The sequence below is a fragment of the Balaenoptera ricei genome, chromosome 20, assembly GCF_028023285.1.
Source record: "Balaenoptera ricei isolate mBalRic1 chromosome 20, mBalRic1.hap2, whole genome shotgun sequence".
In the NCBI taxonomy this organism is placed as follows: domain Eukaryota; kingdom Metazoa; phylum Chordata; class Mammalia; order Artiodactyla; family Balaenopteridae; genus Balaenoptera; species Balaenoptera ricei.
In genome coordinates, this window is record NC_082658.1 from 21,079,607 (window position 1) to 21,094,626 (window position 15,020).

General features: G+C 40.9%; 1 protein-coding gene across 3 annotated transcripts in view; it reads left to right on the forward strand.

Annotated features, from left to right (window-relative positions):
* The first annotated feature begins 745 nt into the window (after window positions 1-745).
* ATP6V0A1 (ATPase H+ transporting V0 subunit a1) overlaps window positions 746-15,020 on the forward strand; it is a 55,579-nt gene continuing 41,304 nt past the window's right edge. For 2 of the 3 annotated variants that reach the window (XM_059908248.1, XM_059908249.1), the window contains exons 1-3: window positions 746-857; window positions 2,753-2,916; window positions 13,935-14,013. In XM_059908248.1, coding sequence (XP_059764231.1) covers window positions 2,800-2,916; window positions 13,935-14,013 — 196 coding nt within the window. In that variant the 5' untranslated portion in view covers window positions 746-857; window positions 2,753-2,799. Of the gene's footprint in view, window positions 858-2,752; window positions 2,917-13,934; window positions 14,014-14,058; window positions 14,140-15,020 lie in introns of those variants that run through there. The other variant, XM_059908250.1, reaches the window with a different exon arrangement.

Below are 15,020 nucleotides of genomic sequence, written 5' to 3' on the forward strand. Positions count from 1 at the left end.
TCGCAACATGGTGGGGAGGGCGATTAGGAGTCCGGTAGGGAGTGTAACGCTGAAACTTTTTCAGGCAGGGTCGTTCTTTGTCTTTGAAGCACCAGTTTCTCCCACTGTTAACTGGAGAAAAGTAGAACCTGGACAGTTGCTGGAAGGACTGAAGCAAATACCTTTTTAAAGAGGGGTTCTCTATTCTTAAATGAATGAGCCCCCTGATCAAGACTCCTCTACAGGATCTAGCACCTTTAGCAAGTCGCTCCCCACTCTAGGGCTCAAATTTTTTCCCCTGCATAATAAGGAAAAAGGATGTGTGTGTGCGTGCGCGCAGAATAGACTGGGGCTGGAAGCCCTTTAAAGCTCCGCTCGAGCTCTCCAGTCATTTCATGATAATCTCTCCTTCATGCTACTTCCCTCGAGGAGGAAGAAGTTGTGAATTAATTCCTTGGGTATGAAAATAAGGAAAGCAGGCAGCCTGGCCTCAAGGATACATATTAATGAGAAGGGATTCTGAAGGGCTCAAGGATTTAAGGCCTCGAGCACCTGCGCCGCCCGCCCCACACAACCGCCCTCCCGGGGCCGGCAGCGGAGGCTGCGGGAACAAGATGGCGTCAGCACGCAGGGTCTCGCCCACGCCCCCGCGACTCCGCAATGCGGCCTCCGGCCGAGGCCTCACCCCATTGGCCAACGGCAATGAGGTCATCGTGGGGGCGGAGGCCGGCGGCGGCGCGGGGGCGGGGCTTTGCGGACGCACGCACGTCGAGGTGCTGCTGCCGGGAGCTGCGGAGGCTGCGGGTTTGAGCTTCGGAGGCTGGGGGGTTGGTCTGCGGCGGCTGCATTGGCTGCGGCTGGCCCGCCCGCGGCTGGAGGTGAGCTGGGGCTGTAGGTACAGCGCGGCAGGGAGCGGCCTCCGAGGGGCACAGCAAACCCTTCTAACGGCCCCCTCGGTTGTCAAAGGAATTAGCAGGGGCTTCAGGTCTCAGAGGAGATGGGGGTTCACCCCTCTTCGGGCACCCCTCCTCTGGGCAGAGAAACAGGAGGTTCACTCCCTTTTGGAGGCCCCGATCCCTTCCCCCATTTAAGTGGAAGGAGGAGGAACTGAAGGTTATTGGGTAGGCTGAAGAATTGGGGGGCTTCTTAAAGGGGCTCTCCATTTGAGGATTATCCCCTTTTATTCCCCACTCCAGGAGGTAGGTGTGCCTGGGCTCAGAGAATTCCTCCTTCTCACTAGGTAGACAGGAAATGAGGCAGGTGAATTTGAACACCTCGTTAGGAGGCGAGGACTGGATGACAGTCGTGAGGCAGGGCTCGGGAGCACCTTATTTGGACTCCTCTTGCGCAGGATTACTGTTTCTTCATATTTTTTTTGCGACCCCCACGCGCCCGAATTGATGTGGCCTTTTTAGTTTTCTCTTTGGTTCCAGTGGGATAGAGATGTTCTAGGGAGACTTGTAATCATTAAAGAACAGAAACAGGGAGGCAACTCATTGGAGGCTGTCATTATCGGCAGCCTGTGAACTATGCTGATCTGGCATAATTTTATGTGTTTAGAGGTTGTGGAATCTATTCTTGTTGAGGGTAGTGTGGGATCTGATAACAGCTGTTTTGGATGATTCAGGTGTAGGCAGTCTTAAAGTCAAGCTACATGATCTCTTGAGAAATTCTTGCTTATATCTGAATGCGTGGTTTTGCTGCCTTGAACGTCAAATGCACCAAGGTTTTGTCATTCACATTTCTCAAAATGTCTCCCAGGCTTCCGGAAGAATAGCTCTTCCTTTGATGCCAGTTTCACCTATCATTAGGGATGCCCTCATGATACTAAAAATACCGTACATTTTGTTGAGTTTAGATTCTGTACAGCCTGTGCCTTACAATAGCTGATTGAGAATAAATAATTGCAGTTTCAGGACCACTGATAGCGCCAATTGTCTTTCCTACCCGGTAACGGTAAGACCGACTGAAAAGGAAATCTTTATTGGCTCATTCACGCGAAGCTTTAACAGATGGAAGAATGTAGTTAATCTTGACGGTGGGGATAAGAAACAGAAAGCTGCGGAGGTCCAAAGCTTATTCTCTGTGACTTAAAATTGCTTTGTCATTACCACGTATTCCTGTCATGCTTGACTTGAAATTGAGCTTAATGTGTAAGCTGTTTCTGTGTTTTTCTGTTTTTGTTTTTTAAGTTAATGCTTATGTGTTTAGATTCTTTTGGGAGAAAATGGTGTTTTCTGAGGAGTTTGGAAAGTTAAACCCTTTAAGGTAGCCGTACCTTTAGGGCAGTGCTGGCTGTTAGAAATTAGCAGTAGAGGATAGAAAACTAGATGCAACAGAGACATGCTTTATGACAGGGTAACCGAGGTCTCTTCTGTTTGTTTCCTGACACAGGAAAAAAAAAAAAAATGTCAGCTGCCTCATAATATTGTGTCCAAGGTATTTAAAGAGCTGATTCGGATTGCCAGTTCCTGTTTTTAATCTGAATACGTTCTTATGTATTGAGATGTCCCAAATTATTGTCATTCAATCCTGACGTCGACTGCAAAGGAAGTGACTGTTCATCAGACAGTCTTTGGGAGAAGATTCCGTAACAGCAGTTGCAATTTCTCCTTTCTGTCTTTCTAAGAAGGATGTCAAAACAGTTGTTAAAGACCTGTCAGCATGGAGTGGAAGAAATGAAATGCAAAACGGAAGAGGCTTCCTGGGGTGTTGTTTGCTCTCAGTCCTCTTGATAATTCCAAGGTCATATAATTTTCTCTTTTTGCCTTAGGTTGGAGAGAAATCCAGGTACTCAGTTGACCGGTCCTTTCTGCTGCCATGGGGGAGCTTTTCCGGAGTGAGGAGATGACACTGGCCCAGCTTTTTCTACAGTCAGAAGCTGCTTATTGTTGTGTCAGTGAGTTAGGAGAACTCGGAAAGGTTCAGTTTCGTGATGTAAGTAGTTATGGGGCTGCTTTTTTTTTGTTTCGTTTTGTTTTTTATTTATTTTTGGCTGTGTTGGGTCTCCGTTTCTGTGCGAGGGCTTTCTCTAGTTTCGGCAAGCGGGGGCCACCCTCCATCGCGGTGCGCGGGCCACCCACCACCGCGGCCTCTCCCGTTGCAGAGCACAGGCTCCAGACGTGCAGACTCAGCAGTTGTGGCTCACGGGCCCAGCCGCTCCGCGGAATGTGGGATCCTCCCAGACCAGGGCCCGAACCCGCGTCCCCTGCATTGGCAGGCAGACTCCCAACCACTGCACCACCAGGGAAGCCCCCGAAACTCTTTTCTTTGCTCTCTCTGGCTAAGCTTCTCCGTACCCACATCTTCCCTATCACTTTTTTTTTTTCTTTTGGTGATTTCATCTGTCCTCAAATCTTCCATCGTTACTCAGTGAGTCCCAAATCTGTGTCTCTGGTCCTGACCTCCGAAACACCATCCCTGAATTAACAACTCTCTAAGATTTCTGTCTAACACTACATTGTAAATTAACTGTACTTCAGTTAAAAAAAAATAAAATAAAATAGCTCAGAAGGCCTTTGTCCCCCCATCCCACCTCCCCCTGAAAAAGATTTTTGTCATCTCTGCTTCTCAAGCTGGTTATGTCTAAATCCCAGCACCTTGCCTTTTTAACAAACTATTTCTTCATCCTGACTTTCTAAAGATGAGCTAATGCATCAATATTCTTCCAGTTTTCTAGACTTGAAACCTAAATCAAACCGAAGTCATCCTTAATTTGCAATCCTTTATCTGGTACTATGGTGTCTCCCTACCTAACACCCATTGTGTCTATTCAGTGTTCTTAACTTTTACTTATGTTGTATTTCAATCATACAAAACATTATAGGGACTAATACAATGAATATTTATTTTTGTTCCAGACCACTACAGTAAAGTGAGTATCTCAATAAAGCGAGTCACACAAATTTTTTGGTTTCCAGTGCATATAAAAGTTATGTTGGGAATTCCCTGGTGGTGCAGTGGTTAGGACTCCACGCTTTCACTGCCGAGGGCACAGGTTCAATCCCTGGTCGGGGAACTAAGATTCCCACAAGTTATGTTTATACTGTAGGCTATAGACTATACTATAGTCTATTAAGTGTGCAGTAGCATTATGTCTAAAAAAAAATGTGCATATATTAATTAAAAAATAGTTTGTTGCTAAAAAATGCTAACCATCATCTGAGACTTCAGCAAGTTGTAATCTTTTTGCAATAAAAAGATCACTGATCACTGTAACAGATATAATACTGGAAAAGTTTGAAATACTCAGAATTACCAAAATGTGACACAGAGACACGAAGTGAGCAAATGCTGTTGGAATAATGGTGCTGATCAACCCTTCCTCAGTGCAGGGTTGCCACAAACCTTCAATTTGTAAAACAAAGTGATAGCTGCAAAGTGCAATAATGTGAAATACAGTAAAACGAGTTATGCCTGTAACTATGTTTCTACTATCTAATTAAGAGAAACATTCCACAAATAATTGAAAGCTCCTGTGTATCCTTCTTCCCTGCCATTCATTTCTCTCTCCTCCCCCACAAAGGTAATCTCTTCAATGATCTTTGCTTTTATCATTCCCTTGGGTTTTTTTTTCCACTTTTGCTGTGTATGTATGTATGTATCACTAAATAATATATAGTATAATTTTATGTGTTTTAAAACTATGTATATGGTTTCATGTTGTGTGTATCCTTCAGCAAGTACTTTTTAAATTTAATGTTTGTAAGATTTAACCATGTTGATACAGATAGTGCTAGTTCATTCCTTTAAATTGCTATATAGTTATTGTAAGAATATACAGTTTATCATTTTTTCCTTTTGATGAACATTTTGGTTGATTGCAATTCTTTGCTCTACAGTGGTGCAAGGAAGATTCGTATATATGTCTTGTGGTATACATGTGTGATAGTTTCTCCAGGGCAGTGGTTCTCAAACTTTTTGGTCTAAGGACCTCTTTAGACTCTTGAAACATTGAGGACCCCAGACGGCTTTTATAAGAGTTACAGTTAGCGATATTATTGTACTGGAAATTAAAACTGAGAAATGTTTGGAGTATTTACTTATTAAATCATTTAAAAATTATAATAATAAACCTACTACGTGTTATCATAACATTTTTATGAAAAATAGCTATGTTTTCCAAAACAAAAAAATAGTTTCGAGAAGAGGGATATTGCTTTTACACTTTTGAAAATCTTTTAGTGTCTGAATTAGCAGAAAGCTGGATTCTCATTTGCTTCTGCAGTCGGTCTGCTGTGATGTATCTCATGAGCCTCTGTAAAGCTTCACTGAACACTCATGAGAGAATGAGAATGAAAAAGGCAAATGATGTCCTAGTGTTACAAGAAAATGGTGTTGATCTCATGGACCTGCTGCTGCTCCAGGGATTATAACCAGGAGGCGCGTTGCTGAGCGTCGTGTGCATCCCTAACTGTTAGATGTTATCCGAGTGAACTTCAGGGTGAACGCACCTGTTCGTGCTCCCATCGCTGGTTGAGAGTACCTGTCGTTCCACAATTGTGTCAACGCCTCTGTGCTCAGACAGAAAGAAATTGGCCAGTCTGATGGTTACCAAGTGGTATCTTGTTGTTTTAATTTGCATTTTCTAGATTAGTACATTTAGTATCTTCTTATTTGTTTATCGGACATAATGGGTTTCATTTTCCATGAATGTCTGTCCATATTATCTGCCTGTTTTTCTATTGGGTTTGCATGTCTTCTGTATTGACCTGTAGGATTTTTTTTTCAAGTTCTTCATGTACTCTGGAAGCTAATCTTTTTTCTAATCCTCTACTGATAACTTCTTCCAGGCTGTGGCTTGTCTTTTCCCTCTGTTTTTGGTATATTTTGTCATATATATAAAGTTTATTTTTCTTTTTTTGTTATCAGTATTTTCTGTTTTTCTAAATTTTTTTTTTTAATTTATTTTTGGCTGTGTTGGGTCTTTGTTGCTGTGCACAGGCTTTCTCTAGTTGCGGCGAGCAGGGGCTACTCTTTGTTGCAGTACGCAGGCTTCTCATTGTGGTGGCTTCTCTTGGTGCAGAGCACAGGCTCTAGATGCACGGGCTTCAGTAGTTGTGGCATGTGGGCTCAGTAGTTGTGGCTCGCGGGCTCTAGAGCGCAGGCTCAGTAGTTGGGGCTCATGGGCTTAGTTGCTCTGCGGCATGTGGGATCTTCCTGGACGAGGGATCGAACCCACGTCCCCTGCATTGGCAGGTGGATTCTTAACCACTGTGCCACCAGGGAAGTCCCTCCTAAATTTTTATCTTGAAAAATTTCAAGCCTGAATACTCTAATGTAGATTCACCAGTTGTTAACATTTTGCTACATTTGATATAATCTTTTTTACTGCACTGTCAGAGAGTGAACTGTTTCTTTCAAATCCTTTTCCTTTTCTTTCTCTTATTTTACTGTATCCATTGGGACCTTTAATAACATAACTTTTTTTAAATTTATTTTTTAATATTTATTTATTTGTTTATTTTGTCTGCGCCAGGTCTCAGTTGTGGCATGCAGCGGGATCTTCCTTGTGGCATGCGGGATTTTTAGTTGTGACATGTAGGCTCATAGTTGCAGCATGCAGCCTTCTTAGTTGCGGCATGCAGACTCTTAGTTGTGGCACGCATGTGGGATCCAGTTCCCCGACCAGGGATTGAACCTGGGCCCCCTGCATTGGGAGCTCGGAGTCCTACCCACTAGACCACCAGAGAAGTCCCAGTAACATAACGTGTTGATGAAGAGTAAGAGCAAGCTAATACTGTTTAGGATTGTGTTTAGCTGTATGTAACCGAAAACCCAAATGTTAGGGGTGTACTTTTCTCATGTAACATGAAGCCCAGCTTCACACTGTCATCAGTGTCCTAAGATCATTCTGTGTTTCTTTTTGGCCATCCTTGAGCATTTGGCTTTTGTCCTTATAGACGACCACCACAGCTCCCAGCATTTCTTCCATATTCTAGGCAGGAAGAAAGAAGTGCAAGGAGGAGGGGGAAGTACTTACATATGGAGGAAAACAACTTTCCCAGAAACCCTCAGCAGACTTTGCTAATTTATCATTGGCCAAAATTATGGCATACTCTAGCTGCAAGGGAGTCTGGGAAATGTGGTGGTTTTCTTTTTTTTTCAGCTGAGCAGTTGCTTCCCTAAACAAAATTGGGATTATTGTTAATAAGGAAATAGGGCAAAATGCTTTGTATCTATCATGTAGTATGCCTGTCTTGCTTCTAACTTTAAGGGGAATCTTTTAAATTTTTTATAATTTAAATAAGATGTTTATTCTTAATTTTTTGGAAAATTCTATTAGATTATGCAGCTTCCTTTCAATTTCTGATTTTCTGAAGTTACTGTCACAAATGGTTGTGGAATTCTATTGAATGTCTTTCCTTATTGAGGTTGCCATGTTTTTTTCTCCTTTAATCCGTTAATTTGGTGAATTACATAGTCATATTTTTTCCTACTAATTTTTTTTAACAGCTTTACTGAGATATAATTCACATACCGTACAATTTATCCATTTAAAGTGTACAATTTAATGACTTATAGTATATTCACAGAATTGTACAACCATCACCACAGTCAATTTTAGAACATTTTCATCACCCCAGTAAGAAACCCTGTAGCCATTAACAGTCACTCCCCATTTCCTCCCAACCCCACTCCCCACCCCCAGCCCCTGGTAACCACTAATCTTCATTGTTGTTTCTGTGGATTTGCCTATTCTTGGACATTTCATGTGAGTGGAGTCATACAATATGTAGTCTTTTGTGTCTGGCTTCTTTCATTTAACATAATGTTTTCAAGGTTCATCTATATTGTAGCATGTATCTGTACTTTGCTTTCTATCTTTTTTTAAGTACGAAAATATGCAGCATATTAAAATGAGTGGTTTCAGTATAAGAAGTGGTTTCAGTATAGAGCTAGTTGTTACTTATCTTCTATACAAAAGATATTGCCCTGGGTTTTAGAGAGACAAGACATGTTTCGTTGCTCGACTTGTTCAAAATCTTCTGTGGCTTATCTGTCCCCTCATTCATTCTTCTCTTTGACATACTTCTTGTCTATTCTTCAGTCCCTTACTGTCTAACATGTAGGATCATAAGGACAATTTACATTTTTTGAATAGATGTCATGTTGAACATTTTACATTATTACTGCAGGCATTCCTACAGCAACCTGAGAAGTAGAACCTCCTTTTGAATAGTGGAACCTACCACTGTCATTTTACAGTTTAGGAACCTGCAGCACAGATGAAAATACCCCAGGGATACACAGATTTGAATCCAGGATTGTCTGATTCCACTGCCTATGTTTTTTTCAATTGAGATATACCAAAAAAGTCACCCTTTTACAGTGTACAGTTCAGTGGTATTTAGTGCATTCACATGGTTGTGTAACCATCACCACCATCTAATTCTGGAACATTTAATCGCCCCTGCAAAGAAACCCTGTACCCATAGCAGTCACTCCCCATCTCTCCCTCGCCCCAGCTCTTGGCAATCACTTAATCTACCGCTGTCTTTCTGGATTTCCCTATTCTGGATGGACATTATATATGAATGGAATCATATGATACATTGCCTTTTGTATCTTGCTTCTTTTGCTTAACATGTTGTTTTCAGGATTCATCCTGTCGTAGCATGTATCAGTGCTCACTCCATTTTGTGGCTGAATATTTTCCATTGTATGTATATACCAACTTTTGTTTATTCATTCATTAGTTGCTGAACATATTTGAGTTGTTTTCACATTTTGGCTATTGTGAATAATGTTGCTATATAAACATTCATGTACAGGTATTTGTTTGAGTGCCTATTTTCACTTCTTTTGGGTATATACCCGAAGAAGTATATACTGGAGTATACTGGAGTATATATACTCCGGTACCCAAGAGTATGTACCCGGAATTGCTGGGTCATCTGGTAATGCTAACACTTTGAAAAACCTCCACACTGCTTTCCACAGCAGCCACACCACTTTACATTCCTACCAGCAATGTATGAGGGTTCCAGTTCCTTCACATCCTCACCAACACTTGTTATTTTCCTTTTTTTTTTTATTACAGCCATCCTAATGGGTGTGAAGTGGTATCTCACAGTGGTTTTTATTTGCATTTCCCTCATGGCTAATGATGTGGAGTCTTTTTCATATCCTTACAGACCATTTGTATAGATTTTTTTAAACGTAAAATCATCCTTGTAAGCCTGGGAAACTCGGTCATGAGGTGTATTCAGAAGAATTTTAGGGTTCAATTTCCTAATAATTTTATTAGGACTTTTTCATTTATATTTATAAATGATATTGGTCTGTAATTATCCTTTCTCAAACTATTCTTATCTTATTTTGGTATAAAGATTATACTGGCCAATCTCACTTACTGGTTGAGGAATGTTCCTTTCATTTGTCTCCTCATTGGAATAGTTTTTCTAAGCTTTGGGCTTATCTAGTCTTTGAAAGAACCTATCTTTAAACCTTCTAGGCCTGGTGTTTCTAGATGGGTATATTTTAACTGTTGAAATTTCTATCTGTAGTGAACTTTTTTTATTCTTATGTTTATTTATGCCTTCTCTCAGTCTTACAAAAATTTGGTCCATTTTGTCTTTTCAAATAACCAGCTTTTAGGAAAAAATGATAACAAATAAAATGATAAAGAAGAATAAAAGAAAAAAATCAGCTTTTGACTTTGTTTTGTTCAGGAACTTTTATTCATTTCTGCTCTTTTTTTTTTTTCTTTAAGTCTTTTTATTGAATTTGTTACAATATTGCTTCTGTTTTATGTTTTTTGGTTTTTTGGCCCAAGGCATGTGGGATCTTAGCTCCCCAACCAGGGATCAAATCTGCACCCCCTGCATTGGAAGGCGGAGTCTTAACCACTGGACCACCAGGGAAGTCCCAATTTCTGCTCTTTGTTGTTTTCTACTTCCTGTTATCTCTTTTTTAACTTCTTGAACACTTGACACATTAATTTTTTAGTCTTTTCTATTTGCATTTAAGTCTATAAAGTTCCCTTTAAATACCACTTTAACAGCATCCTACAAAGTTTGATCTTTAGCATTTTCATTATCATTCCATTCTAAATATTTTAAGATATTTCAGGGAATTCCCTGGCAGTCCAGTGATTAGGACTGTGTGCTCTCACTGCCGAGGGCCTGGGTTTGATCCCCGGCTGGGGAACTGAGATCCCGCAAGCCACGTGGCATGGCCACAGGAAAAAAAAAAAAGAGAGAGAGAGATTTTCATTATGACTTTTTCTTTGTGCTGTGAATTACTTAGGGCTATTTTAGAATTTCCAAATATGTTAAGTTGTATTTTTGATATGGATTTCTAACTTAATTGCATGATAGAGAACATTTTATGGTACCAATTCTGTACTGAGACTTGCTGTGTGACCTATTTTGTGGTCAGTTTTTATAAATGAACTCTTGAAGAGAGAACTATTGGATGCAGTGTTAGAAAATGTGTGTGAGTGTTAGATTAAGCTGATTATGTTGTTCAGATGTTCTCTGTCCTTTATAATATTTGGTGGACTTGATGTATCAATAGTTCTAAAATTATATTAAAATTTCCCACTACGTAGACAGATTTGTCAGTTTTTTCTTGTAGTTCTGTTAATGTTTGTTTGAAATATTTTGAGAATGCCTTGCCCACATATTTCAGGACTCCTTACCCAAAGCAGGCCATGGTGTGGCTGCAGTTGAACCTTGACTCCTGATTATGAAACCAGTAAAGTTACCATGAGTCTTGTGGCTACTTTCACTTCAGAATGTCTTGTTTATTGAAGTGGAAATTTCTGAATGAGAGGCTGAGTACTGCCTGCTCAGTGAAAAAAAACAAAACAAAAGAAAAACAAATAAGCATTTTATTAGGGACACACAAGTTTGGAATTGTTTCATTTTCCTGGGAATTGTTCTTATTATCATTATGTAGTGATTCTCTTAATCTCTAATCATGGTTTTTACTATAGATTCCATCTGTCTAATATTAATGTAATACATAATGCCAATAATTTCCTTACTAGGTTCTCTGTTACCAGTCTCTCTCTCTCTCTCTTACAGTTCATTCTTTTTTAAAAAATTTATTTATTTATTTATTTATTTATGGCTGCATTGTGATTTTTTTGAATTTTTAAACTTTATTTAATCTATTTTTTTATAAATTTATTTATTTTATTTATTTATTTTTGGCTGTGTTGGGTCCTCGTTGCTGCTCATGGGTTCTCCCCAGCTGCAGCGAGCGGGGGCCACTCCTCACTGCGGTGCGCGGGCCTCCCACTGCAGTGGCCTCTCCCGTTGCAGAGCACGGGCTCTAGGCGTGTGTGCTCAGTAGTTGTGGCACATGGGCTCAGCAGTTGTGGCTCACGGGCTCTAGAGCACAGGCTCAGTAGTTGTGGCGCACGGGCTCAGCCGCTCTGTGGCATGTGGGATCCTCCTGGACCAGGGCTTGAACCCGTGTCCCCTGCATTGGCAGGTGGACTCTCCACCACTGCGCCACCGGGGAAGCCCTATTTATTTTTTTATACAGCAGGTTCTTATTAGTCATCCATTTTATACACATCAGTGTATACATGTCAATCCCAGTCTCCCAATTCATCCCACCACCACCATCACCCACTGCTGCTTTTCCCCCTTGGTGTCCATATGTTTGTTCTCTACTTCTGTGTCTCAATTTCTGCCCTGCAAACCGGTTCATCTGTACCATTTTTTTAGGTTCCACATATATGCATTAATATGCGATATTTGTTTTTCTCTTTCTGACTTACTTCATTCTATATGACAGTCTCTAGACTCATCCACGTCTCTACAAATGACCCAATTTCGTTCCTTTTTATGGCTGGGTAATATTCCATTGTGTATATATACCACATCTTCTTTATCCATTTGTGTGTCGATGGGCATTTAGGTTGCTCCATGACCTGGCTATTGTAAATAGTGCTGCAATGAACATTGGGGTGCATGTGTCTTTTTGAATTATGGTTTTCTCTGGGTATATGCCCAGTAGTGGGATTGCTGGGTCATATGGTAATTCTAATTCTAATTCTTCATTGCTGCGCTCAGCTTTCTCTAGTTGCAGTGAGCGGGGGCTACTCTTTGTTGCTGTGTGTGGGCTTCTCATTGTGGTGGCTTCTCTTGCTGCAGAGCACAGGCTCAAGAGCGCAGGCTCAGTAGTTGTGGCTCATAGGCTTAGTTGCTCCACAGCATGTGGTATCTTCCCGGACCAGGGCTTGAACCCATGTCTCTTGCATTGGCAGGCAGGTTCTTAACCACTGCGCCACCAGGGAAGCCCCCGTCTTCTTTTTTATGGAGGTAAACTTTATCTTCAGTGAAATACATAGATCTTAGGAGTACAGGTTGATGATTTTGGTAAATTTATATACCCTTATAACCACCACCCCAGTCAAGATACAGAATATTTCCAGCAGCCCAGAAAGTTATCTCGAACACACATCTGGTCAGTCCCTACCCATCATAGGTAACCACTGTTTTGATTTCTACCATCATAGATTAGTTTTGCCTGTTTTTGAACTTTAGGTAAATGAATGATACATTACAGATTCTTATGTCTGACTTCTTTCACTCAACCTCGTATTTTTGAGATTTAATCTCATTTTGTGCATATCTGTAGTTGATTCTTTTTTATTACTGAATAGCATTCTATGGTACGAACATATCACAGTGTCTTTATCCAGTCTCCTGTTGATGGCATTTGGATCATTGCCATTTGGGGTCGATTATGAATAAAGCTGCTGTAAACATTCTTTTACAAATTTCTGTGGACATGTTTTCATTCCTCTTAAGCAGGTGCCTAGCAGTAGAATGCTCAGTCATGAGGTAGGTAGATATATGTTTAACTGTATAGGAAACTGCCAACAATATTTTGCTTACTCTTTTTTTTTTTTTTTTTAATTTTTATTTATTTATTTTTATTTATTTATGGCTGTGTCGGGTCTTCGTTTCTGTGCGAGGGCTTTTTCTAGTTGTGGCAAGCGGGGGCCACTCTTCATCGCGGTGCGCGGGCCTCTCACTATCGCGGCCTCTCTTGTTGCGGAGCACAGGCTCCAGACGCGCAGGCTCAGTAGTTGTGGCTCACGGGCCCAGTTGCTCCGCGGCATGTGGGATCTTCCCAGACCAGGGCTCGAACCCGTGTCCCCTGCATTGGCAGGCAGATTCTCAACCACTGCGCCACCAGGGAAGCCCTTGCTTACTCTTTAATAACGTTTATCACAAAAGTTGTATTGATTGGTTTGTGTCTCTCTTCTGTGGGGCTGATAGCTCTTCAAAGCTAGGATATCTCGTATTCTTTATATTTATGCCAGTGCCTAATACAGTGTCTGGGACATATTTGGTGCTCCACAAATGTTGAGTAACTATAATTCTTTCTTTGTATTGCTTTTATGGAATTTATCACATGCTCTCTTATTGGTTGTATTCATCTTTCTTCTCTATTAGTTTGCAGGCGTCTTAATGAGTAGGAACTTGTTTTATTCTTATTTGCATTTCCCGGAATATCTGTCACATTGCTTTGAAAATTACTTGTGATGTATGATTGAATAAACCAGCCTATCACCTAGAAGGTGAAGACCCTGGGGCAAAAGAACAAGAGAAGTTTGCCTTCTGTCTCTTCTGATTGGGAAGAAGGAGAGAAGGAAAACCAGGCAGAGCTTCTATTATATCCATTGCCCAAATGTGGGAGGTGGTTGTGCTCACTGAGACTTTTGACCCGGGAAGAACATTTTGTGCCACTGTGCTTTGTCTAATTTGCCTCCATTCCAGGAATATGTTGCAGCAGTGAGGGAGGGGATTTTACTTTTCGTTGGTGTGACTGGTCCCAAAGCAGGTTGTGTGGATCAGTAGAAAGTTTTTATTAGTGTCGCATCATACATTGACAGTAAATTAGGTTTTCACTTTGCAGGATGTGTTGCTTATGAAAGAGGGGAAATGTAGTATTTGAATATTTGGTATTCTGTTCTTATTTTGCAGTTAAATCCAGATGTGAACGTTTTCCAGCGGAAATTTGTGAATGAAGTTAGAAGATGTGAAGAAATGGATCGAAAGCTTCGTATGTGCATTTTGGCCTTGTCTGATGTTCCTCTAGTGAGCCATTTGTCTTAAATTAGAGTCCTCTTAATAAAGGAAGAAAATACTACAGGAGGAAAAGAAGAGAGGAAAAATCTTGCAATCTGATGTAAAGATGAATTTCTTGTGCATGAGTAGACGTGTGGTGTTTGGGCTAGGTGGTGCTTAATAGAAACTTTGTTTGAGATGACAAGGCTGCAAGCTGAAAAATACTGGTTGTTTTTTTATGGGAAGGGTTTTATGGCAGTACTACACTGTAGAATTCTGAGAGGTAGGACCCAGAGCACCATCAATTTTAGATCTCAGCATAGCCACCTTTTAATTTGAGCTATTTATGAGGGAAGAATCTAACATTTATTAAGGTCCTGTTGAGCGTTAGGGTGTTCATATACTTTATTTTGTTCATTCCCCACAACATTCCTTCAAGATGGGTGATTTAGTACCCATATTTAGTAAACGAAGAAACCAAAGATCAGAGAGGTTAAGTGACTTGCCCAAGAACGTAAGCTGTCATGATGGGATCAGTGTTTGAATCCAGGTTGTCTGTCTTCAAAATCCAAGATCTTGCTACTATACTATGCCAGCTTTCAGTTAGCTGTTAGGTGAATTTAGTCCCCGTGCTAAAAACTAAGTCAGTAGTTATCACCTGAAACACTTTTCTCTTCTGGTGTTTTGGGGCCTTATTCTGTGCGTTGTTTTTTGTATTTTTTAAGTCAAAACTGACCTGTTTTCACATTTAATGAAACCCATGTAGGCTGGAGTTGTCTCACTAGTGTGCTAAGTTTCAAATATTCTACTGAATCGCACTCTTCTGTAGCTCTTCTCTGCCAACAGTATCTGTGACCAGAACCGTCATACAGTAGAAGTCACAAAGGGTAGAGAGCTGACACAGATGAGGACCAGTTTTAATATCAGAAGAGGGAAAGAAGACAGTAGTGGGATGATAAGCCAGTTTGGGGTAGCTATGCTTTAGAGAACTAGGGTAGGAGG